At 41.3% G+C, this 26,731-nt stretch overlaps 1 protein-coding gene across 1 annotated transcript in view; it reads left to right on the top strand.

Moving 5' to 3' along the window:
- Positions 1–26,731, top strand: part of SESN3 (sestrin 3) — a 44,984-nt gene that overhangs the window by 7,955 nt on the left and 10,298 nt on the right. Inside the window, exons 2-7 of the mRNA XM_032180609.1 lie at positions 16,394–16,459; positions 19,444–19,641; positions 20,348–20,530; positions 20,906–21,142; positions 22,687–22,834; positions 25,011–25,126. Coding sequence (XP_032036500.1) covers positions 16,394–16,459; positions 19,444–19,641; positions 20,348–20,530; positions 20,906–21,142; positions 22,687–22,834; positions 25,011–25,126 — 948 coding nt within the window. The remainder of the gene's footprint in view (positions 1–16,393; positions 16,460–19,443; positions 19,642–20,347; positions 20,531–20,905; positions 21,143–22,686; positions 22,835–25,010; positions 25,127–26,731) is intronic.

The following is a 26,731-nucleotide window of genomic DNA, read 5'->3' on the forward strand; positions in this document are numbered from 1 at the left end:
GCTGGGTGGAAAATAATAATTTTAGAGAAATATGAAGTATTCCCAGCTTTGTTTCCTAGGAGTAGGCTGGAACTGAAGGGGATAAATAACCCAGTGTCATACAACAAGTTCCTTGTGGACTTGCTCCATATTGTGTGGTCAGCGCGTGGACCACCCTTAGAGTTGTGGTTTAAGTTTTCAAACGTACACAAGTGTTAGGTTCACATATAGGAAAGCCAGGAAATCCACATTCCTGACAATTATGTGGAACCATAGCTCTCTATTATCTCTTAAGGTGCAGAAGGCAATTGGAGGAAAAGCAAAAGGTGACTTTCAACCCAGGCTTTGATCTATTGAGAGTGAACAATAAGCTCGTAGATACAGTCAGTATATCTCAGTTACTGCACTTCACAATCAAAATAAATAATCGTGTATCTGCTTTAGAGACTATTAAATTTGAACTTAGTTTTGACAGGAAAGCGGAGAGGACTGTAAATTCTTTTAAAAATATCAGTTAACTCTAAAAGATCAATTGAATTCTTCCTGAGAGGAGGGGAATGACTGCAAAGACGTCTTCTCACTTACACATTTAATGTTCATTTGCACGTAAAAATGTTGACTTAGAAGTAACTTGGGAATTAAGGACTTGTGTTGCTGAGCAATTCCACAAATCCAAAGTCAGAGTTTTATCGATGGTATGAAGAAGTGCTAGCTGTCCTGCTGTAAACCATTCTTAGAGCAGTACAGGGTTTCTTCCTCAAAATCATTTTTTATCTGTCTCTGGGCCATTACTGCGTTGGATTTGCTCTTGCTGATACTGACAAAAAGATTGAAAGCCAGCATGTGTTCTCTCTCCTATATGAATTGTGCAGTTAAAATTATTTAATAAGGCACTATCTTAACAGCAGTGAACTTAATTTAATAGCCTGTGCTTGTAAATATGTTTAATATCTCCTGCTTTAGCATGTGGTGAAGGGAATATAGTTATATTATTGGCTAAATATATCTGGAGGTGTTTTGGCCATATGGTTCTAAATCTGTTTTAATGTAATTATCCCTATTAACTTTAAAAAAATAAAAAATAATCCCTCCAAGTTGACTGGCATTCTTCTCAGTAAAGCACCCTCACTGCTGATTAGAGGTGTGGAAATAGTAATTTGTTCTAGCGTTGAGAAATTTGATTAGCCCTCTAATGCAATGGAGCGCCTACACACTGTCTAAATACTCTACCTGACACCAGTTGGATCCCATCCAGGGTGGAAGAGCACTTGAAATGTTGCTTTACTACAATATGTTTTGTGTCTCGAAATCAACTGTGCTGCCTGCGTGCAAATACCCCCTGGCTGTTCAGCAGGCGGAGTGAACCCTGACCCTCCCTGGAAATCAGCATCAGGATTTGATTATCTGCTGAGCCTTCGTTGCCTCGCTGCAACAACTAGGTTAGAACTAGAAAATTAAGGAAACTGTGTGTGTGGAAACACCCATGTTACCGACTGCAAGCTAGACCTGAGCATGGCTGTGCGCGTACGCAGTGCCCGTAGCGTACCGTGAAGATGCTGTAGAAGCGTGCTGCTAGGACTCTACAGCTGCTGCTGTTCTTGTGAAGTAATGAAGTAAAAGCACACTGTAAATGAAGATTAAAGTTATGGAACTACCCCCGTGCTCTCTCCGTTACAATCCAGCTTGTTCTGTTTCCTCCAAAGGCTGGTGGAAACAACCGCTGGGTGCCATGGCAGCTCGGTGTTGTAGCACCCGTGTTTTAGACCCGCTTTAACTCAGCTGGATATGGTTCTTATTCAAGAGCACCACTGCTGGAGAAGTCCGAATGAGGACTCTTCATTAACACCCTGCAGTGGAAACTTGCAGACTTTCATGGTAGGAAACGTGAAAACAACACTTCAGGTGCATGGTCTCCATTAGTCAACAGCAGTTCGTTTGACCGATCAGCTTACAGAAGACAAGCTCTAAGGCATTTGAACTAGAATCGTATATAGCCTTTTGTACTCCTCCTTGTAGCTTTTATTATCTGTTTTCTCCACCATTGTGGACTTTGGTATTTTCAGTTTTTGCAATCTCCACTTTTCAACAAATCAGTTGGAAGGGTGTTGAACCAAAAAAGCTGCAACTGGTTTATGCTGTTGTAATGCTTCAGGAGACTCCAGAATATTTTTTTTCACCTTACATTATTCCAGAAAACCCAAACAAACTGTTCAATTACATTAGTAGTTTAGATTTTGCCCGCAGGACATTACTGGGGGAAAATTGGGCAAGGCAATAACGTCGGGGATCGTGTAAGTAGAACCTGCTTTGAGATAAGTGACTTTTATTCCAGCAATTTAAAACTCGTTGTCTTACTTCAACACGGGTGCTTCAGAAGTAGTTGGAAGAAAGGGTGTGTTGGTTGAAAAGGTCATCTGTAGCGTAATTAAAGGATGAAGGAACCTGCAGCCCACGTTGTGGTTCTTCAGGGGAGACGGAGTTTGTACCTGTTACACAGGAGCAGAGGACAAGTGGGACGAGAGCGGTCGCTGGCCAAGCTGGAGCTGTCTTTGCTCTGAAAAGCAGAACGGGAGTGGAGGTGGAAGGAAGGTGTCCCCCTGTGCCCCTGTTCTTTAGGTCACTTATGCAGCAGATAGTAGATAGAGCTGTAGTTACTCGACCTATTTATCCAACAGAAACTTGCCGTACAAGCAGGAGCAGTTTGACTATCCAGTGCTGTTGCTGCTTTATATGGGACACTCCTTTGGGTTAAGCTGTGCCTCATGAATACTTAGAGGCAGCATCCAGCCATCCATGTGAGTAATTCTTGTTTTAGAAGCTAGGTCAATGGCTTCGGTTCATATTTCACAGAAAACTTGGAATACCCATTGCACAGTCTTCATTTCTGTCCATACAGAGCTAAGCTGGGTGCAGCTAAAGACTGAATCTGTCTCTTAGGAGCTGGGCCTATTCCAATAAAAGGGTTTTAGTTTGGATTTGGTTCCTTCGTACAGAAAAAGGACGAGTAGGCTGGAAGGTAACGGAGGGTGGAAGTAGGCCACGCGTGTTAACCACTCCTGCGTTGCTGTGGGAGAGGTTATCCAGGCAGGGTATAAAATAAGTGCTTTTATTATTTCTGTAGCACTTGCTGGTGATTTTTTGTAGTCGGTTAGTCACTAAAATACAGCCTAAAGTCCTCTTAGTAAAAGTGTGGGCAGTAATCTGAGGAGACGGTGGAGCCCGGCAGCACTGAGGTTGGTGGTAAATCTGAAGCCCTGCCAAGCTGCTGGGCTGCACGGGACATGTGCCTGTATTTACACACATTACATTTTCTACACAAGTTATGAATCTTCATTTTTGAAAACCAGCTTCTCTTTGGCAGGAAAATACCAGCTGTGTACCATAGGTCTTTGCTGCCAGCAGCTCAGCCACGTTAAGGCAGCGTACTTTGGAGATGGTATCTTGGCAGTGCCTCACTTGGGTAAGACTTAGATTAAGATGCAAAATGTTCTTTTAAAAAAAAAATAAAAATAAAAAAAGGAATAAGAGGAAGAAACTGGTTGACTGCAAGTATTGTGGTCATTCCGGCAAGTCAGTGGCTTTCATTTACGCTACCAAGATGAAGCCTTTACTCTATCGGTCTCCTGTCCAAACCTCTCCCAGCCTAATCAAGCACGAAGTGGTTGGTGTGTCAGCTCCTTGCTTATTGTAAAACAATCTCCAGTCTTTCTCCTTAGAGAAATAATTTGTTCTAATTGACAACTATGTTAGGATTTCCTATCAGGTGAAGAACCACAAGGGCTCAGCCATGGTTTCCCATCTGTGGCCCCGGCACCCTTAGGTTTTCTCTGGACTTCTTTTAAGGAGTTTCTGGAAACTTGTGTAAGAAAACTTATTCCAGTAAACTCATATGCATGGTGTAGATAACACCTCCTTCTGAAAAACGCTTAGGAGTCAATTAATGAAAAAATGCTTAAGCCCCTGGCTTAGACAGCAAGGTGCTTGCTCTTGGAAACTGTACCTTTAGGCTAGAGGTAAAGCATGTTAGTCAGGGAGATTTAATTTTTCATCTGGCACGTTCTTTCTGTTTGAGTCATCGACCAAATAAAAATGGCAAAAAACCATGCTTCTCTTAAAGCAGGAGGACATTGTTCATGTTGGACATCCAGAGGGACTATCCTTTTCCAGACAGAGCAGGGAGAACAGCATCAGTGTTCCTTACGTTATTGGAATTGTAACAAAGATGCTCGACAGTCATCAATTGTGCATGAGCATTCAGCTGAGAAAGTTGTGCTGAGGGGGTTTCTCATTGTTACAAAAGCTTTGCAGTGGATTAACTTCTGAAATTCGGTGGGTCATGTTAACATTTCACTGAGTGGAGTTTTAGGGAACCAAGGCCACAAGTTCTCTTTCCTGTAAACTAGAAGCCTTGTGTCAGCCTCATATTTTAATATTTTTCTGTTGGCTTGAATTTTGATGTGAACAGCTCAGCTGAAGATCTTCATGATGAGGTAGCATAGACAATGCCTGCTTATATTCTTCCAGGTACATATCGATCTAAACAAACATCCTTTTCCCATCAATGAGTAGGGAGGGTACATACTTAAGTTGTCTTCACATTTTAACTCTTCAGGGCTTTTTTATTTTTTCAGCTCTAAATGGATATGACTTCTGATAAGGCACGTTCAGAAAAGGGAATAAATATTTCTTTCCTAAAACCAGTATTATTAAAGTGTAAGGTACTCAAAATTACAAAGTAAATGATGCAATACCATCTGTGTTGAATAGATAGCCCAGTAATGTCCTCACCCAAGCAGCTGAGGAGCTGCCTGACCTGGGCTGCGTCCTTTAGACTGGAGTAGCAGGACCTTTTTGTTCTCTGCAACAGGCCAGTATAGCTAAAATGCTTCTCTTTGTTTGGGTGATGCCAATTCATACCTATATTAGAAAAATATGTCTGAGCAAATTCATGGTGACGTCCCCTTGGAGCTGCCTCCCAGTCTCCAAGTATTTGCAACTTGAAAACTTCCTGAGCTGGGGCTGGCTTTTCCATATTTAATAACTGTTCGTGCATTTCTCTTCCATGAGCTCCAACATTTCATTCTTAACACACATAAACTCCAGGTGTCCCCAACATCTTATGACAAGGATTTCCACAGCTTAGTTGCACATTTTGGAAGAGGTTTAGTAGCTTTGTCTGGCCTTGTCACTCGCTACTCAGTTCCTAATCCTTTTATTGGAAGCGTTCCATGCTATGCGTGGACTGTGACAGCCAGGAGGCCGTAAATTAAAATATCTTGACGTGCTTCTGACAGCAAGCTCAACAGTTCAGAGTTGCTTTCCAAGACCCAAGCTACTGTAATCCTGTGTGAAAAAGATGGCAGAGAGCTAGCTGTGGAGGCACTAGCACTGAGCTGAGCACGTCTTCCTCTTTTTTAATGATGTCGATCAGAAGGTTTGTTTTTCTGAATTTTGGCGAGTTACTTCCATAAGTCTTAAGATAGTTCCTGCACAAAGATTTAAAATAACTTGTGTGATCATTTCGTACATGAAATGTGTGGAAAAAGGCAGTTAGAAAAACCATGGTTCTGCCATCTGTGTGACTTTCCTATGTCTCAGAATAGAATTTGGTTTTATATAGTACCTGGTAAGTGAAAGGTGCTTGAAAGCATTTTTCTGCAGCAGCGTATTCTGGGACACCATTTATTTGCTCGGTAGTAGTTTTCATCCAGCTGAAAATACTGCAAGAACACAGGCTTATGGGGAGAAAGCATTAGCAGGGATACATGATGGGCTTATTTTTGGAGAATGGGGCTTCTGCAATTTTCCCATCTCCTTGAGATGCCACAAGGAAGCATTAGTGATATCCCGCAGGTAATGAACGCTGCTCGACAAACACAGCAGCCATCACACTACTGGTGTGGCCAGTGCAGCCTTGTTTCTGCAGATAGTTTATCATATGAGTGGTTGAAGGTGGGAAGGAAATCATCTCAGTGAGGTGGGACAGGGGTCAGAGACCAGCTTCCTCTCCTGCAACTGTGGGGGGATTGAGATTCTAATCAGAGGAGGAAATTGTTGTTATTTTTTCCATTAAAGTGCAAAGATAGGACCTGTTATACTTTCCGTGAGCAGATCTCTAAATGATGTTCTTCTGTCCAAACTGTCTAGCTTCATCAGTTAAATCGAAAGCTGGGCAGCAACTGAATTAACATTTGTCTGGTTTCTCAAGCAGGTTGTGCAGCCAAGCTCCACGTGCCCACCTGCCCGAGGAGCTGCCAGCCAGAGGCTTCTTTATAGCTAGCTTTAACTATTTCTGGAAGAGCTGCAGTTGCTCTAGCGACTGCAGCGCAGACATAACCTTCAGAGTCTTATCCTTGGTAAAAATCTAAATCTTTATATTTCAAGGCATGCAGTGCCTGATTTTTTTTGTCTCTGTGCTTTGTCATAATGAATGTGGCGGCATTGCCAAAGAGGAGAGGTGAGAGAATGCAGCCTCGGTGCCAGCCTCTGTTTAAACACTTCTCCCAGTCTGCTTTTATAGTAGCTTGCAGTTAAGTGCACCTTCCTGCACATCCTTGGTGGGGATGATCTCTGCTGGAATACTGTAGCACTTGAAGATGTTCCAGCACGGATTGCAATGGAAACTGTTAGAGGTTTTCTTTAAAATACATTGTTGGAGCGTTTTGATGTTTACTACCCTTAGATTAATCTTATATTTCAAACAGCATACTTGAAATAGAGTTTAAAAAATACCAGCCACTTCCTTCACAGTAGAAGGACGCTGTTACACATTTACAGTATGGATGAATACCATTCAATTTTGCTTGCTTACAAGGCATGTATTTTCAGACAATACTTCTATTAAAAATTCAGTGGAGCATTCTTTGGAAGCAGTTCTGCCAGGGATACATGATGGATTTACATAACCCTAGGGGTCTTTCTCTCTCTTTTTTTTTTTTTAATATCCCCCAGTTATGCCTCTCCGATTGGCAGTGTGCCCAATAACTGTGTGCGCGTTTACGAACCGAAGTATTTAACCATTTGGTTACTGCACGGTAAAGAGGCCGTGCTATCAGTGCAATTAATGTTTAGGTGTTAATTCAGGCCTGCCAAAGCAGCTGCCATTTATCTGTGCCATCTGCCAGAGGTCAGTTCTACCCCTGGCCATGGTCGCTGCCCGCCCTCCACAAGAAGATGGCGGCCATGTGAGGGACCGGCCCGGCTGTGTAGGCCTCACACAGGCGAGCCATGGCAGCGGGTGATGGGCTGTGCCATGCTGCTTCTGAGACTCCTCATTAGTGGCATCACCAGCCCGCCTGCTAATGAGGCATGTTGACCTGAGGCAGGCTGCTTTGCCGATTCAGAGGCTAAAGACCATGTTCTCCAAGCTCCATAATGGTGCTGTGTCTCGGGATGTCAGACTCAGGCTAATTCTGAAGGTGGCAGTGGGCCAAGGCACAGATAAAACAAGTCCCAGCTTAAAAGGCTGGTGTTTTTCACTGTAACTTTTGCCCTTGATATCTGATGCTATTGAAACAGAAAATGCTCTTCTGCCATGCTTGTAGGATTTTGAGTCATCCCGACAATCACAAGAACATCTTCAGTCCTGAGGGCATTTCCTGGGGACCATACAAACCTCCAGTGTTAGCTTTGGGTGTGCAGGGAGGGCAGGAGGCGAGGTCGCCTTGTCTGCTCCAGGGACTGATAAACAAGAAGCTTTCTTTGTTCCTCGTTGCATTTACTCATTTCTTCTGAAGGCTGAAGTAGACTATTTGTTGTCTCGCAGCAGTACAGGTCTTGCCTGGCGTCAGATCATGTCACCTGACCTCGTATCCCACGGATTCCTGTTCATCTGCACGGGGAAAACAAGCCTTGCTATGGCACAATTCACTTCATCTTGAGCTAGACACCAGCTTTCTGATTTGGTTGTTATCTGGCTAATTCTGATTCGGGTGTCAGTGTTTGGTCAATTATATTTCACCCATGATTTCTGGGGCATGGATAAGAACTTAGGTTTTGAGTTTTGACTTAAATTAGATGGAAGTGATTCTCTAGCAACAAGTAAACAGAAGAAATGGCTGTTTGTCTCTCATCCGTTTCATGTGTTGATAATCAATGTGTAGGCGTGGTTGTTGGCACCTTTAGTTGAGCAAATCTTCTCATGAAGAGTTTTCATTTTTCCGGTCAGGACCCTTACTTTCTCAGGTAGCTGTACTCTGTACTTCAGTTACATCACAGTTAAGTTACAGGTGTGACTTCTACACGATACATGCATATCTGTTCTTGGCTTGGCTTCTTAAATAAATAAGGGTTTTGCAGCAAACACATCAATCAGACTTGCAGTCTTTGCTTGTCTTCTTCCAATTTTAGCTGAATGTTAGTTTCGGTTAGTAGCCACAAATAACTTGGAAACTGTAGGTAGAGAGGGTGATACAACACAAGTGGGATTAGAAGAGGATGTAGATATAGATAGGTTTTCTTCATGAAAAAGGAGAGAGGCTTTTCTGACAGTAACTGTGTGTTCACTTCTGAGTTTTTCTCCTGTAGGTTGAGGGTGCCGGATATCTTTCAAAGACTGAGGATCTGCTCTTGGACTTCTGCTGCTTGGCCATCCATCTTGGGTTGGGTAGAAATTGCTGCCCTTTGGTTTCTAATTAGTGTGGATTGTGTTCTTAATAGCTGGTTGAGGGATGGGAACTCGGGATAGGCTTCCTTTAATTGTGTGAAATCCAAAAGGGCTGTAACCTGTTACCAAAGCAAAAGCTCCACATCAATTGTACTGCACTGGCTCTCTTCCCAGCTCCTTGCACCACTTCATCAGCTGTTAGGCACAAAGATGCTGAATTCTTAACACTAAAAGTGACTTTTAAATATTTTGAAATGCTGTTCCATAAGAAAAAAAAAAAAAAAAAAAAAAGATTTCCTACAGTTTGACTTCCTCTGCAAATTTTCATCTTTATCGCTTAGTTTGCTTTTCTGGAGTTGTACAGTCTGTTAAGAGGAAGAAAGCATTGCAAAACCACTTGAAGTACTGTTAACAAATGACTGTAGGCCAGGACTTTTACTTTGTGAACCTTAACATTTTGACATTGTTTGCTGTGAACATCTCTTGTGTTACTTCTGGACATATGTCCTTGGTTTAACCCATTTTAGGAAGGCTCAGTCCTAAAGATGAGTTCTGTACTGTCAGCAGATAGTGTTGTGTATTATTTAAATTACTCTTCTTCATGTTTTTGCTTTTGGCTTGGTTTCTTTTTTTTTTTTTTTTTTTTCTTTACAGAAATAGTTTTGAGAAAGAGAACAGCAAGTTTATGCTTTTAACGTGCATCCATGTTTTTGAAATTACAACAAAATTTAATTTGAAATGACTTGCAGATCTCTTCTGAAGCTGCAAAGCTTCTGATTTATCACCTTAAAGACTGTAAACAGATTTTATTTCATTAAAAATGATGCATCTATGAATGTTTGCCAATAAATTCCAAAATTTCACAGCATTGGTATATAAGCTTTTTTGTCCTCAGTCAGAATCTCTCAGGAGCCTTGAAATGTGAAGACAAGTAAACTCTGTCCATCTTTCCTTCAAGTCAGCAAGACTGTATGCAGTTTTCAATATTATATTAAGCCTCTATAAATTTATGAGAAGTATTAAAGTTTCCACTTGAAATGAATTGGACGTGTCATAAACTGCTGCCACATTTCTGAACTGTTCTTCTGACAGTTAGGTGGATAAATTAAAATGAAACTTGGCATATGTAGAAATAAACAAGAATGGCTTTGAATGATAGTAGAAGCTAGGACACAGTCAGTGTTCAGATAACTTTTTTTTTGATTTTTTTCTTTTCTTTCTTTCTTTCTTCCATGAGGATAGAATAAGCAGGCAGTCCAGTATAGCCCTGTAATTATGTTAGGTATTGCTAAAAGCCAGAGCGTTTGGCTGTGGTCAGAGCACATGGAGATGGATCCTTCTCCCAGCACACAAGAACCGAAAGTGGAAATGTATTCAGTAAGCAGTAACAGGGGCAGTAGGATCCAGTTTGGAGGTATGGTCTTAACCAGGAGCAGTAAATAATGCTGCCTGTGCCACGTGAACTAAAATGTGTTTGTGTGTGCCAGGCTGAATAGTACGATTCTGCAGCATCAAGTCTGAGATTTAACCAGCGTATTTCCATTTTGAAGAATTGTAAGAAAAATCTGAGCTTGGGCTGAAGTTGGTGCCTTTGGGGTGATTCTGCCACAGATAGGGAGCCCTGAACCCAGTTCCACTCGCACTCTTGGTGTCCAAATGCCTGGTGCAGCTGACAAAGCCCATCAGATAACCTGGTTCACAGGTTTAACCTGAAGTGCACTCTATGAACTGGGCCTTAATGTTCAACGTAGGCATTAAGTACCATTTAGGATGCTTGAGGGTATCTAGGACATCTATAGGGACTAGTTGATACTGTAGAGACATATGGGGAGCTTATGCCCTTCTGGGAAGGTGGTTGGGTGCCAAGCGGGAGGCCGCAGGGAGTCTTTAGTGGCCTTCAACTCTGCTTTTTAATGCTACTGCACCTTGTTCTCACTCTGCTGGAAAAGGAGTTGAGGCTCCTTGCTGAAATGGAGACACCTCGGTGTGGGTGTTCTAATGAAGGACTTGTCTCCAGGTTGTTTCTGCAGATGCAGAATAATGTGTGTCTATGAAGAGAGAGATCACTGAATTTAAATAGCAAAGCTCCTTAGAAATGCTAGATGGTAGCAAAATTGCTTGTAGATTATAATACAAGAGAAGGTTAAAGATCCTTCTATCAAGAAAGAAGGAAATAAGTTTGTGGCTAGGTAAACTACTTGCAGTACATCTTGGACTCTGAGTGACAAATAAAAAATTTGAGCATGAGAAGCGATCAGAAAACTCGTCTTTGTCAAAAATTGAGTTGGTGAACTTCTTCAAGAGCTGGCCAAGAGCTGAAGCATGTTGTTAATACTGTAAATGATTACTTTTTAGAGCAGCACATCTTGGTGCTTGGAAGATGGAGCTATAGTATTACTGGAAGATTAGCAACTAAATTATTTTTCTTTCAGAGAGCAACCCTCTGAATAGTATCTATTGAGATTGAGTAATGAGAATATGTATTCCTCCTTCCTTCAAGACCTCAGAGAGAAAACAAGATAGACTGTTGATTGGACAATGTCAGATTGTCAAAGAAAATATGGACTAAATCTTTATTCTTCAGTTTAAAAAGTCAAGCATGTTGCTTCCCTGAATACCACATTATTATTTTTTTTTTTAGCATATTGTTCCTTTTGGGTTGCAAGCAGAGACAAGTGCAGAACATGGTTACAGGAGTACAACAGAGCAACAGTGACAGTACAGGTTTTTGTTGTAACTGAACGTAACGTTCACAGGATAGAGTAGCTGCAAGAAATTTTAAAAGGGCGGATGTTGGATATCTAATGAAAAGGTTTCTCAGCATGCTAAATTGCAAAGATTTATGTGTGTGTACATAAGTAAGTTTTTATGGAGTGGAGCGGAGCTTAAGAGGCAATTTAGTAAATTGAATTAAAAATACATATGCTTTTGATGATTTTCTGATAGGGAGACAATAAAACATGAATAGGCAAATAATCCTAAACTATGAGCATAATATCCTATGCTGGGAACTTGCAGGTATACAGAAATGATTTACACAAAGTACCAGTAAAATACAAAAAAGAGGGGGAAAAAAATCAAAACCAGGAGGAAAAACCATAAATACAATCAAATGCTTAAAGGGAGTAGACGAAGTCTGCTGAACTTGCAGAGATTTAATTAACCCTTTGCCCTTCTGTGCAGTAGGAAAACTGTAGGGACTTTCCGATTCCAAACGCACGTTCTGTGCAAGGTCAGGGAATGGCCTTGGCAGAGAAACATCTGAGGAAGAAGTGTCATAAAGCAGCAGAAAAGCAAAGTAATAAAGTGGAGGGTGAATGGTATTTACCCTTTGGAAACCTCGGAGAGAAGGCGTGAAGCAGAACAGCAGACAACCTAGGTATTAAGCAGCAGGACAGTGTTTGGAGATGGGAGGGCTTGTAATGACTTTTTTTTAAATAGATGATAATGAGGGTCTAAGAAATAGTTGGGGAAATGTAACCTCAGCATGAGCATGGCTCAAAGTCAGAAATAAAACCCATTTTCCATGTCTGGGGAGGGGAGTATTAGGGAAAATCAGTAAAAATAATAAATAGGAAATACTTATTCATAACCGTTCCCCCAAAGAAATTCCTGCATATTTAGGGGAGAAAAGTTTACTCCTCAGCAGAAACTGATTTTGGGATGCCCTTAGGATTTATATTTGATCTAGTGCTATTTATGATCGTGGTGTCTTTCTTGTGGTTGGGATTTTTGTGGAAGTAGTGACTCTGAGCCCTTCACCAGCCTTCCTGTGCTGCTTGCACTGTTCTGGGACCCAGGAGGACCCAAGTGGCAGCATCGCCACAGCTCACAGAATTTCCTCTTGAGGTACAAAATGTTTCTTTCCAGTGATTTTTTCCCCCCACTCACATCATGATGAGAAGTGCAGGATGAATTATAGTTCATATGCACTACTTCTGCCTGAAGCCTCCATACACCCGAATCGCTCCAGCAGCTTTCTGCTTGTCTGTGCTTTCTGTGTTCATGGATATTAAAAATGTGCTTTCTAAACCAGCTGCTTGATCAGCCCTTCCAGATTACGGCTCCGTTTTCATCTGCTTCAAATAAAATTAGCCTCTTTTTACAGCTTGCTAAAAATAGTCATTTCTTTACAGCCTCAGGACATGGTGACTCATGTGATAGCAAAGAGGAAGAAACTTTTATTTCTCTAAACTTCAGCCTCCAACAGGAAAGCTGCTGCGGGCCGGCCGTGCTCCCAGATCCCACATGTGGCTCAGGGCCTTGCTCTCAGCCAAGGGCCTCCGGCTGTCTTGTCCTCACCGCTGTGTCCTGGTGTCTCCTTGGTTCTTGAGGGAAGGTGTGAGGTCACCACAGTAACTAAAGTCAACCTTTGAGATGACAGAATCACTGAAGGAATGAGGTTGGAAGGGACCTCAGGGCCCATCTGGTTCAACTCTTGCTTAAGCAGGGGCACCCAGAGCAGGCTGCCCAGGACCATGTCCATGAGATTTTGAAGATTTCCAAGGAGGAGACTCCACAGCCTCTCCGAACAACCTGTGCCAGTGCTCCGTCACAGCAGAGAAGTGCTGCCTGGTGGTCAGACGGAGCCTCCCATGTGCCAGTTTGCACCCATTGCCTCTTGTCCCATCACAAGATTCAGCTTCTGGCTCAGGGGTGCTCTGGACACATCCAAGGAGGAAGGTGTTTCTCATTGCTGAGTACAAATTGGCCATTCACGTGGAAAATAGTTCCGCTTCACAATCCTTAGATTCCCAATATTTAGCTCATGACACTGTTCCAAGTACAGTTTAAGGACAGAAAGCAAGTCATGGATAAAAGCTCCTCAGGGCTGACACGTAGGTTTGTCTGTCCGTCGCACCGCAGCGTGACGCTTTGGAGGTTGTACTGTGGCATGAAGTGGGCCCCCTCTGCCAGTAAACCTTCCCTGGCCTACTTCTCTGTTCATCTTTAAAGCACTTTGTTATTCTCTTTCCTAATCAGCACCCCCAGAAATGACTCTTAATGTAAATGGAGTTGGTTACAAACCTTTTGAGATCACTTATTTCTCACTTATTCATACTCCAGCAATGCGTTGATGGAGGAACACGAAGCAGAAATGGCTCGTGGACGTGTGTATGGTATTGCAGTTGCTGAGCAACCTGTTCCTTGGTTCAGTCATTTAGCATAAGAATCCAATTTCAAATAAGATATTTGGGACCCTGCTTGACTTAGTATGCAACAGCCAGCGTAACCTGCAAGGACGAGTTGAGCAGGAAATCGAAGCAGCTTTCTTGGGAAACAAAAAAAAAAGCTTTGTGGGAACTTCTCATCATGAAGGACCGTATATCTAAACCGTTGCTTTCTAATTCCCATGTGTAGCTTTTCATGTTTGAGTCCTTGGGTAGGTCTTAGATCCCTGCTCCATATACAGCATGCCCAGGAGCAGTGGTTTTTATCTACAGTTCGACAAAGACGTTATCTTACTGAGTGCTTGCAAACTTCCCGTCTTTTTATTAATAGCATCCTAAGAACAAGCTCGTTTTAACTTGTTTCAGTAAACCAGAAGCTTTGGCGAGAAGGCAAGATAAACTTCTCTGTTGATGGAAGCGACTGGTATAGACCTCCAGTTACGTACCTGAAGCATTGAGGCAGCCATGTTGAATGGGGAGTGTAGGAGGTGGAGGCCATAGCCCGCTGAAAGTGGGATAATAACGCTGCTTTTTGCCCCAGTCTGGCCTAGATGGGCAGCTGGGCAGAGTGGGGTATAGCTCAGCGAGCACACTGGTGGAAGCAGTGGTCCAGCTCTGCTTTCGATGTGCCCTTATGCCAAAGGCTAAAGGTCTGCAGCTGTCCAAGTCGTCTCCCTCACACAAGCTGTTTCCTCCAGATACTTGGTATGAAACAAAGGCTTTCAAAGTCTAATATCCAAATAACCTTCATAAAACAAGAAGTATACAACATCTGAAGTAATTTGGAAAAGATTTATTTTTCTGAATGATGATAAAGGTAGCTAGCTAGGACTGCTAGCAAAATGGTGCATATAGAACTAGAAGATACCTTCTGAGCCCTGAACAGCTATGTGGAGAAGGGGTCTCATGGGCAGGTATCCAGTCCCTGTACTTTTTTCAGGACTTCAGACTGCATATACGTGATTGATAAGGAGTATGTTGCAGCGCTGTAGGGCTGTGACAGCAGGCAGTGGTCACAGTGAGTTGTCTCCTTGTTTTTATGCAGTGGATTCAGCTCATTTCAGAAAATAAGTGAAAGCACGCATGAGTACATTCTTCATCATTTAACAGCTAATTATTCCAAAGTAACAAATGTAATCGTCAAGAGAGTTTGTTTTGGAACATCTTTCCTGAATAATCACTGCTGGTTTTTGCATGTTTTTTCATAATCTAATTTAAAAAAGGACAGGATGTTTTTAAGACACAGAGCAGTTGTTACGCATTTCTAGCATCTTCATGTTCCTGTGTGGAAATCGGTGGCACGCTCGCTCTCAGACCCACGCTGGTCTTTGTGTACGTGGCCATTACACGTAAGGCTGCCTGGTAGAGTCATTGAGGTATTTAAGGGTCATTTGTTATGGAAAACCTTAGACTTTTATGTTAGGGGCATGAAATATTTGGCATGCAAATCTGATACTGCTGTTGATGGGTAACTTATTAAGAGTCACTTGCGCTGCGTTGTCATTAGTGACCTTAAAAATGCGCAGCGATTGTTTCCAGATACGTGGAATATCGCTGGAAAGAGAAAAAGAAGGAAGGCAAGAAGTCGCTGTTTTAAATTACTGGAAGGGGAATTCAGATGAGATGTTAGGAAAACTTTGTAGTGATCAGAGGAGTTAGTCACTGAGCTGAGAAACCTGGGGAGACAGAGGAACCGCTGTCTCAGGGTCTTCAGGAGCAGGTTAGATGGACGTTGGTCAGAAGTGATGCTGGAAGGGCTCCTCTTCCCTCCAGGTGGGTCCGAGAGCCAGGAAACCTCTCCAGGTCCCTTTTCACCTTCTGTCAGTGGCAACAGTGTGAAATCCTCCTGTCACTTTCCTTAGTTCAATTTCATATCTCTGATAAACCAAAAGTACTCTGGTTCTTGTTACACTACCTGCCTATCATCTACTTAAAATAACATCATCAAAGGACATTTAATAATTTGTATGCTCTGGCCATTTTTCTATCTGTGGTTGGCACATCAAGATGTGTACTGCATGTTTCATTCTTTCCTGGGCTTGGCAGCTGAGACTACGTTTAGTCTTTTTGTCTTTTTCTTCAGAAGGAGTCTTTAACTGGGTCTTGCTGATGCATATATGGGGGGGGAATGGGCTTTTCAAGACTGGATTTGGCACACAAAGTGCTTATGCTCTTCTAAACACTTAGAATCTAATTAGATTCTCATAATGAAAAAACAACTTTTTGATTATAATTTCCCAAGTGTGGGCTTTGTGCACATAATGGTAGTGATAGTTTTTTTTTCTCCCCTCTGCTTTCCGAACTTCAATCTAGTAAACTGCCAGTTTTAGCATAGTGCCACATTTTTGATTGCTGTTGTCCATGTATCTTTAACCCAACCTATAAAATAATCAGGATCAATTTTTTATTTTTTTTTTTTGTCTTGTCCCTTGCCGAAATTCATACAGTTCTTTCGAGCAAAACGCGGGAGGCGCAGCGGCGTGGTGGTGTGATGACTTCACCTGTGCACTGGGCTGTAAAACATGCAGGTGGCCTTGGGAAGAGAACCAAGTCAAGGCCTTTAAGATCTAATCTTGCAAGATAAGGCGAGTTAATGTGTTATTCCTCATGCTGATACAATTATGTGTCTGTTTTGCAGGAAAAAAGAGTCCAAGTCTCTCCACCGTTAACAAGAGGACCAAGTGCCTTTATACCAGAGAACGAAGTAAGTTTTAGCTGAGCTGGTTGTGTGGGAGCTTTTTATTTATTTATTTATTTTAAATGGAAACACTGAAGGACACTTTTACATCTTTCTTGCCCAGTGGTAAATACGTGGATGAGCCCCGTTGTCAGCACAAGTAATGGTTTATCCAGAGCATGCTCCAGTGGCTAAGAACCGTGCTGTCCTTTCAAATGAGTGCTGCCAGTGGTCTTGCTCTCAGTTGTCCACACTCCCTGAGACAGCCGTGAGTGCTGGCTCTGCTCTTTTTGTGGGGGATGATCAGTTCTTACTCCTCATGTCAGGCCTGAGGGGAGACCTACCTGGTACTGCAGCAGCTCTCAGGGCAGTCACTGACCTTCAGTCTGAGTGAACCTAAAAATATGACTAACTTCTTAGACTCTAACTGCAGCTCTTTAAGGGAATTTATGGTCGAAAGGAACGGTTTGACTTTAGACTCGAGATTTCTGTGCATGATTTAATGTTCAACTTAAGCCTTGGTTTGCACCTTGCTACAGTAAATAGAAACTTCCCTTTGCTGTAGTTCTTTTACCCTGATATTAATCTTCCCAGAGTATTATTTATTGATTGATGAATTGTTTAGGATGGCAGACTATAAAACCAGGGTCTTTTTTGTTTTGCTTTTAAGTAGTTACTACTACGGGCAGATAAGTCACGTGCTAGAAGGGCCAAAAAGAAATTTCTGAAAGATAAGATATCTGTTCTTTGAGTCTCTCTCTGTTTATACACTGAAGACTTGAAACTAAAACCAAAGAGTCACTTTAAAGCCTGGCATCAAGAACCATAATGAAGCAAAAAAAGATGTCAAAATGAGCCTTGTAGACTTGAGAAAGGGAGAGCAGAATGAGTTGCAGCCAGCCAAACTTGCGAGAAGGACTTCACTTGTGTATAAAACATGAACATGAGATGCTGAACCTCATAATGACTTGATTTTTCTCATTAAGACAATAATTGCACGAACAGGAGAAAAATGAAGGTAATTAAAGCGTTAACATATAACATTTTGAGAGGATTCTTAATGAATTCATTTCACAACCAATGCACTTAGAAAAAAGTGCTAGCTAACAGTGCATAAGGAAAGCACTGGGCCTTCAGCAGGAGTAACCTCAGCAGTTACCAGTGATGGAACCTCCACCTGTAGGAATAAAACAGGCAGTGTCACAAACAAATGTTAAATATTGTTTGTTAAGCAAACAGCTACTTCTGTCCCCTTATTCCTTGGCATTAAGGAATGTAGTGCATAGGAAGGATGTAGCCAGAGATTGGTCACACATTAAGTGTCTCACAAATCTTGCTAAGAACACTGCTGTTATCAAAGCCTGCTTTATTTTCATAATGAAGAGAATATGGACAGAGTAACAACAAATTAATTGTAAAGCATCCTGTTAAAAGTGCCGTAAGGCTTTACAAGAAGAATAAAAAAGTGTTTTTGTAAATCCATGGATGGTAATAAATCAGGAGGAAGTACATACACAGTATGAAAAGGATAGTATAGGTGGAGATAAATCTCAGAAGCAATAATGCTGCATATTGCTGTGCCTCACATAGCAACAGTGCAGCCCTACAGGATTATATTTCAATTCTGCCAGCAGAATTTCTTCTCAGTGGGACTAAAAAGTGGAATGTTCCCAAGAAACTACTAAATGAGACAGACGTATCTTGAATACCTGGAAAATAAGCTTGCTTAAAAATACAGGGGACTCCTTAGAGTGGAATGATGGATATGTAATAGTGAGTGAGATTGAATGATCTATAATGTATGAATATCGTTCTGATGGTAAAAACGTTCCTAAAGAAAACTGAAGAGGCATCATTTTTGGTACAAAACAAAGAAAAGCTGTAAGAGTGAAGAGCAACACATGTAAAATTTATGAGGCTGCCTGACTGTGTCTTCTCTTTCTCTCTGGGCCCACAAATTAAAACAGGGAACCGCGGTGGTGAGAAATGAAAAGGTAGTTCATGTTGTTCATGTTTCTTTGCATATAGACGAGATTTGATGGAAAAAGATATGAAACACTGTATGTTCATCAGCCTGTCATAAAGAAGGAAAACATACTTTAAATAAAATAGCTCAGCAAGAGTTGTGTCTTCCTGGTTTTAGGCACTTTCTATCTTCACGTGCAGTGAACTAGCTGAAATGGTTTCCCATTCCACAGTGTTTGCTGGTCTGATACTGTGCAGTTTCAGAATAGCTGTTTTAGCCTTTTGCTTGTAGCTTCAATGGCGAGCATGTTTAGAATGGCTGCTCTTGGTGATAAACACTGAGTAATAGCACTAATTCTGTGTCGGGGCTTGCAATTCAAGAGCTGCTTACTTGTACTGCTTCATTTCATCTTGTGCCCAAGATTTGGATCGGCTGGAATAATTAATGAACAGCTTTTGTTTAAAGAAAGCGTTAAATTCCTATTCTAAATAATACTTGAATGTTATGGACAAATTAGCATTTGATCTCCTCTTCAATTTTACAAACACAGAAGGAGTAGATTGCCAGACTGTTTCTATAATTTGGTTACATAACTCCGTTCCTCTCCATTAACTCTGAAATTGTTTTTAGGGCTGAATGCTCGGGTGATGTGTGTCTATACAGGCTGACATCCGTAAAGACTCTACTTTCCATTTAGATTTTGCATCCTTACAGATCTCACACAAATCTGACTTGAAGCATCTGAGGGTTCTTATCCTTTTCAGAAAGCTTTACAGAAAAAAATGTTTTTGTTTTTAGAAACATATTAAAATAACAGAGGTACAGTGTAAAGTGTTCTTCAGTTCCCTGTATACAAATAGCATCTGTATGTGCATATTCACATGCAAACAGGCACGTATATTTACATACATACATCCGGATCTCCAGAATTAGCTGCAAGTTTTTTTTACGCAAGCAAACCTTTCATAGTGCAATATGTTTCTCTTCAGGGCTAAAGCTGGCCAAAATCTCATTTTCTGCTGAATTTGTCCACCTTATTTTTAAGGTTATGCAAGCAAATGGTTTGGATGAACGTACTAATCTTCTTGTGGAAGAATACTCCACATCTGGTCGCCTGGACAACATCACGCAAGTCATGAGCATCCACACTCAGTACCTGGAGTCTTTCCTCCGCAGCCAGTTCTATATGTTGCGCATGGACGGGCCCCTTCCTTTGCCCTATAGGCACTACATCGCTATAATGGTATGTACCAGCAGGCTGTGCATTTTCTCCTTTAAACTTGACTCTCTTATTAGGGGAAAAAAAAAAAAAAAAAGGAAGAAGGAAGAATTCAGAAAGAAGAGACCAGTGTGATATTTTGACAGGGTGTGAATTTTTCTGGTTGGTTTTTATCAGAATGAAGCATGCCTTGCTACAAGGTGTTCAGTGAGAAGGGCGATTCACTTCTCACATGCCCATGAAAATGAGGTTTTACAGAGAGCTGTTAAAACTCTGTCACCTTCTGGGCATTTAACCATCAGCACACAGCAGCAGGGTGAGATGCAACGGTCTGGAGTCACATCAAATTCCAGGTGGGCACATGGAAAACGGATTTTACCATGAGGATGCTCAGACTTTGCAACAAGGACCAGGAGAGGTTGTGTGATCTCCAAGGATGGACGTTTTGTCTGGACAAGGCTCTGAGCAAACTGATCTAAGTGCGAGATGAAGTTGGACCAGACATCCTCTAGAGATGCCTTCCAACCTCAATTAGATTCTGTGCTTCAGAGTAATCCACTTACACTTACTAGAGAACCCTCCCTCCAGCGTAGAGCTTTACAATATAAAACATGGCCTTTTGCAACTAAATTTATTTTTTTGTGTGTGTTAATATCCTGCTTCCACCTGCAACAAAACCAGATTACATGCTAATGTGCTGACCTTTTCCCTTTGTGTTCAATTATTTTAGGCAGCTGCCAGACACCAGTGTTCCTACCTAATAAATATGCACGTTGATGAGTTTCTGAAGACTGGCGGGATTGCAGAGTGGCTGAACGGTTTAGAATACATTCCCCAAAGACTGAAAAATCTGAACGAAATAAATAAGCTCCTTGCACACCGGCCCTGGCTGATCACAAAAGAGCACATTCAGGTACCTGTTAAATCATGCCTTCTAATAGCAGTAAATGTCCAGTAATGAGAACTACTGTAGTGTCCAGTTAGGCTTCGTTACCTTGAGTTAAAAAATTCAGGGAAGTACTAGAGCATTGAATAAGCCAATAAATTCTTCTTTGTGACAAAGGCAACAAGATTTATTTTTTAGGAATGGCATTGGCTATGATAACCCCAAGAGAAAAGAGGTAATACATCAGGTTTCTCTTTTTTTATCTAGTGAGAGTGTGTGCAAGAGGAATACGGTGTTATTGGAGGAAAGAAATTGATCCCTTTTTAAAGTATATAGCAGTCTTATACAAAAGCTGGGGCCAAAATAAATTTTATATTTACACTTTTCTTATTCTCATTTCAGAAACTTGTCAAGACTGGGGAAAATAATTGGTCTCTTCCTGAACTGGTGCATGCTGTTGTCCTGTTGGCACATTATCATGCCTTGGCAAGTTTTGTATTTGGTAGTGGCATTAATCCAGAGAGAGATCCGGATACATCTAATGGAGTCAGACTTATAGCAGTCAACAACTTCTGTGTCTGTGATCTTGCCAATGACAACAACATAGAAAATGCATCCCTCACAAGTAGCAACTTTGGGGTTAGTGTTGCAAGAAGATTCTTTTGCTTGCCTCTGTTTTGCATTAGAAAGCTTTCTTCCATTCTTTCCTGTTTAAATTTCAGGGTAGCTTGAAAGTTTTTGTCTACTTTACTGGAATGCTTGAGTCTGGTAACTCTTACGTTAGCTCTAACAGCTTGCCGTGTAATCCATTTCAAAACCACAGCGAAATGGAGGATGATAGTCAGAGTAATGTGATTTTAATAGCTAATCTCACAACCCATTGAGCAAGACTAAAACTTTGCTTCCAATTGAAAGCTTAAAGTCCCAGTGTCTGCAGATAGTGTATCACTGACTGGAGCATTGTGTCATCCGTGTCCTTATCGTGTGGAATGACAGAAGAAATGGGGAAAAAAAACAGAGGTCACGATATGCATTTTGACTTCTAGGCCTCCAATCACAAAACAGGTCAATTTTGAAGCTTTTCCATGTAGATGAGAGGAAATGTCTGAAATAAGATGGCTTTGTTCCTCATGCGGGTGTTCTGGTCTTGAATCAACCAACAGAGGACTTTGATTACTGGCTAATTAACTTAAATGTGGACTTTTTTCTGAAAGCGCCTTTGAAGGAAGGTCCTTGAATTAATCCCGATTGCTGACTTAGCCTCATCTTCTTTGATGGAAGATAGGGATTATGAGCAGAGTCACTGATACATTTGTAAAAATTAGCAGGCAGCTTACAGGCTGAGTGTGTGATCCATCAGCTCAGTTCCTGCATCCGAGGTTTCTGGGCTGCAGGACACACTAGCTAAAATCACTGGGATGTCTCATTCTGCATCAGTAGTGGGCAGAGGGCTGCTGCAGACCGCGTGCTGCTTGTTAGTGAGTGATACACAATTAAACATTTATATCTGTGAGCAGAAGATTGAAATCAAAAGGAAATGATGGAAAAGGAAGACCAAACAATTTACCTTATGAAAAATCTGAATGACAAATAGAGATCACATAGCCCAAACTTTGGTGCATTTCTAGCAAAGAGGCCTGTTTTCTGCATAAAAGCAAGAAAAAAAGTCTGCATAATGGTTGTTTTGAGTACAGAACATGAAAATAAGAAAAAAGAAAAAGAAAATCCTGGTTTTCTGTCTCAGGTTGTATTCCTGTATTGCAGTGTTGTGCTGTATCTCCTCAGTAAGGTCCTTAGCAGTACCAGTATACTGAATAAAGGCACCTTCAAGTTAAAAATTGTTTCCTGATACACATGGGGCACGTAGACAGATTTTCCCAAGCAGTCTTTATGGTGGAACATACGCTTTTAGCGGTTTGCACCTTCAAACACCACCCCTTTTTGCTGTTTATCTTGCTGCAGTAGCGTAGCGTGATAGATGAGAGTAACACCACCTCCCTTCTTCTGACTTTCTGACAGCTGTTTGTCTGTGCTCTCTGTGACAAAACGCATTCTGGCTTCAATTCTTATGTTTGCTGCTGTCTTTTTTTCTTTTTGAGAACACTCATTGTTGAGCATGAAATCTGAAGATGACACATGTTGTCTATCTTCTAATTTTGCAGAATGTCATGGTGTTTTTGCAGATTGCAGATTCTTTAAGCGAGCTGGAGGCCTTAATGGAGAGGATGAAGAGGCTGCAAGAAGATAAAGAGGATGAAGAAGCCTCTCAGGAAGAAATGGACACTCGCTTTGAGAAGGAAAAGAAGGAGAGCCTGCTAGTAATTAGTGGAGGTATTTGTGCTTTGCCAGCTCTGTTTTGTTTGTGCTTTTCAAGAACTAAACACTGAGTCCAGTTCAATGACTACAACTCCTGTCCATTTTTTTATTCTCTCTCTTGGCTTAAAAAGGGTGACCTGCTTCACCTCCTTAACATTTCTTGATTGGCAAATACCAACATCCATTTCGTTACTTGAAATTTAGCTTTTCTGTGTTAAAAAAAAAAAAAAGCCTTTAGGCTTCTTTAAAGAGTTGTGTGTAAATTCCTCTCTTTGTGTGCTCTATATATTCAAATTAATTCATCCATGCCTGGAAAGGATATCAACGAATTGACGACTTGCTGTTTTGAGCGATCCTACCGCTGTGCTTTTCCATTACCTGTACTATGTCAGAGATTTCTTAGCATTCAGTTTATCTGTAAGTAGTATTCAAAATTCTGAGCTGAAAGATTCTTTTCCAGTGTTTTTCATACACCCTGAAGGCCTTCATCGCTAAAAAACATGCAACTAAATGTTTCGTACAGCCAGCAGGTTGTTCTTTTTTCCAAAGAAACTGTTTCAACCAATATTGTTAATCCAATCAGAATCTCAGATCATCTCCTCACATTAGAGGTTACCTGAAGCTTATAGTTTTTATCTTTGTAAGAAATGACCCATAAAATGCCACGCATCGCATGAACACTCTTCTTTGTGAATTTAGGGCATCAGTATGTGTTACTAGTAGCTTCAGAGAAAATCTGGTAAGAAAGTTGAAGCTACACGCTACTGGGTAATCGATTCTCGTTATTCAGACTATGAGCCAGATCAAACGTGTTTAAAGGCATTTAAGTTTTTGTGCACTGAGCCCAAAAGGGAGGAAGAACATACTGTGAATCAGCAAAGGTTGTTTTGTGGCTTTCCACATCTATGCAAAATCTCTGAAAGGAAACACATCCAGCAACAACACTGTTGGATTTTTTTTTAAATGGGCATTGTCCATTTTCAGTCTGTTTTAATTTGGTCAGGCAGTCTCAGTGGTGTAGATAAACCAACGCTCATTGCAGTTCCATTATCAAATCAGGGCTTCCGTAAGTCTGCAACGTCAAGCTTACAGGCACGAGGTGTTGTTTGGGCCAGGAGCGTTTCGTTGATGTGGTTGCTGATTGCCTTGTTGACTTTCCTCCTTTTTTTTTTTTTTTCCTTTTGCTGAGTTTGAGCCGAGGAGTCTGTGTGCGTTGTGCCTTTACCCTGCCATGAAATCCAGGGGAGAGGAGCGTGTGCGTGCAGGTTGTTCATTCTGCACTGAGGACTCACTGTAGCAGATGCTGTGCAAGCTTCTTCCTACGCCGTTATGTTTTGATTGTTTAATGAGGCAAAGAGGAGATAAAGCACTTCTGCAATTCTTAGATGAACTGACTTTTTAAGGTGCTAACAGTGGACATCTGGCCACTGCTCTGTCAATGCATGTGGAAGCAAGCCAGGATTTTAACATCAGGGTCAAATGCAGTCAGCTATGCAGTGGTCAACTTCTGCAAAGGTGGTTACACAATCGAGCCACCTGTTTATTCAGGAGGGAAAGATTGATTCCTGATAGAAAACCTGCACTTGCTTAGTGACATGTTTTGGAGCTCTTTGAAGATGCTTGGTTACTAGAGCTCCTGGCGAAATTTCAGCCTGATGTTCTGTAGACCTCTTTGCTTTCCTGTAATGTGTAGTTGATATTTACAAGCGGAGCAGAGCGTTGCTTTCTCGTTGCTCATATTCTGGGTTACAGAACAGAGCTGGTGTAATTCTGGACACCGTACCTGTTCAGCATGACAATCGTGTTGTCAAGGGTACGGTTTTTCTATTTCTTATCCTAGCATAATAACTTTACTAACAAGATTCATCTTGCCTGATTCAGGAGATGACTCTATGATATCTAGCCTTCTTCAGGAGTCAACAGAGAGAGGAGCACACCTCCAGAAATGCAGCCCATTTTGCAGAAATATCTTAGCTGTCTGGTGTAGGCTGACATTTAATTGGCTTGATGAAAAGGATGGATCCCATACAAGTAGATTGGGATTGATTTTTTTCCTTCCTTCATACCTTTCTTTTCCTTTGCACATTTTTTTTTAGTTGCTCTCTAGTCCATCAGTAACAGCAGCAGTTGGAAGTCAGTACTAATTCCTGCCTAAACCAAAGCATTTTGCTGTGTTTTTTCTTTTCCACAGCATTTGACGATGAAATAGTTTCCACAGATGTCTCCCGCTATATTGAAGATCCTGGGTTTGGGTACAAAGACTTCGCAAGGCGAGGAGAAGACCATCTGCCAACATTCAGAGCTCAGGTAGCATCTCTTTAAAGTGCATCACTCAAAGAGTGTATGTATATGTCATTACAGGACAGAGTGTAAAGTAGTTGTAGTGGGACGTGTTGCATGTGCTTTTCCTTGCTATGGTCCATTAAATAGCTTGCAAGCTTCTATAAATTTACCAGAGATGAGTCTTTTACTGTTCATAAATCTCAAACAAGGGGGGTTTTAGCTTTCAGTCTCATTCTAAGTATTACCAGGAGTAATATTTGAAAACTGCAAAGCTTATCAATCAATATGGAATAAAAGTGAAAGAAAAAAAATGATTTTTTTTCTATCCCTCCAAATGTGAAAAAAAAAAAAAAACAAACTATTGGAAGAACACCTTATTCCTGCCATTTTTATCAAGTGTTCTCTGTCCTGTGGTTATCAATAAATAGATGCTTACATGTCTGTGAGAGCAGCTTAGTGAGTCATTCCTGTGGACACACCATATCACTGGACTTTGAATGTCTGGAAAGAAAAGGAGTTCTTAAATATGATTACTGCAACACTGAAGTTTTTGGTTCTTCATGAGTATATATATATATATATTTTAGAGCTGCTGAAAGAAATGTCCTTTTGTTTATACATTGTCATACATCCTGGCATCTTCATCCATAACCGGCGTCACAAACCTCTTCGTAGTATGTACCAGCAGGGACGCTCTGGGTAATTCTGTTCCAGGTTATAGAGTAGATCAGTCAGCAGTTACAGATAAATTGTAAGCAATGGAAGAAATCTTAAACCAAAACTGAGAACTTCAAGTAAAACACACTAGGTTCAGGAGAACTCAATGATCAGGGGGTGTATCTAAGGCTGAAAAATACAGAATCTGTGATCACTTTCAGGAAATGTATTTATCTATATAGCAGCCATTGCTGATCTGGATAATTTACTCTGTGGTCTTTATATGAGCCTGAGGTAGGTAGCTATTGCCAAAAAGAGAAAGGCAGAGACAGAGCCTGTAAATCAATGCCGCTTAACTACTTTAGGAGCAGCAGGCTCCCATGGAAAAAAGCTCAACAGAAGTTGAAATTGGAACTAAAATGTCTCTGCTCTTAAATAAACAGAACAGCTTCTGGCCTCCATTCAAAGGAGTCACCTTAGTAATTTAACTTTATTAGCATGTCCTGCTCTCGAGCAGTGAGATGTATATACCCCCAGCCCCCAAACGCTCTGCTATTAATGCTACTTCAATTGAAGTAGCATCCCAAAACTCTGCCATAAATTCAGTCCTTAGTCTCTTGAAGCAAGATTATCGTTTGTCTCTGTGGGTTTAAATTCAGCAATAGGAAAAGGCACATTCTGCTGTGCATTTCACGCACAGCAGAATGTCTTTCAGCCTTTCTGGTTTTCCTTTTTCATGGTTGGTACGAATCAACTATGTTGTTAGTAAACACTGCTTTCCCCATCCTGGGGCTTCCATTTTCAGAGGCTTTTATAATGCCCCCTGGGTGTCCTGGACACTTTGCAGGGCTGGTAGATCCGGCATATCTCACAGGCTTTTTAAGGTAGTTTGGACCAGCTGCTGAGAGCCAAATGTGATGTTGTGGGGTATTTCAGATGTCACCAAATTCCTCTTTTATGCAGCTGTCCTTG

The sequence above is a fragment of the Aythya fuligula genome, chromosome 1 (genome assembly GCF_009819795.1).
Source record: "Aythya fuligula isolate bAytFul2 chromosome 1, bAytFul2.pri, whole genome shotgun sequence".
NCBI classification, from domain to species: domain Eukaryota; kingdom Metazoa; phylum Chordata; class Aves; order Anseriformes; family Anatidae; genus Aythya; species Aythya fuligula.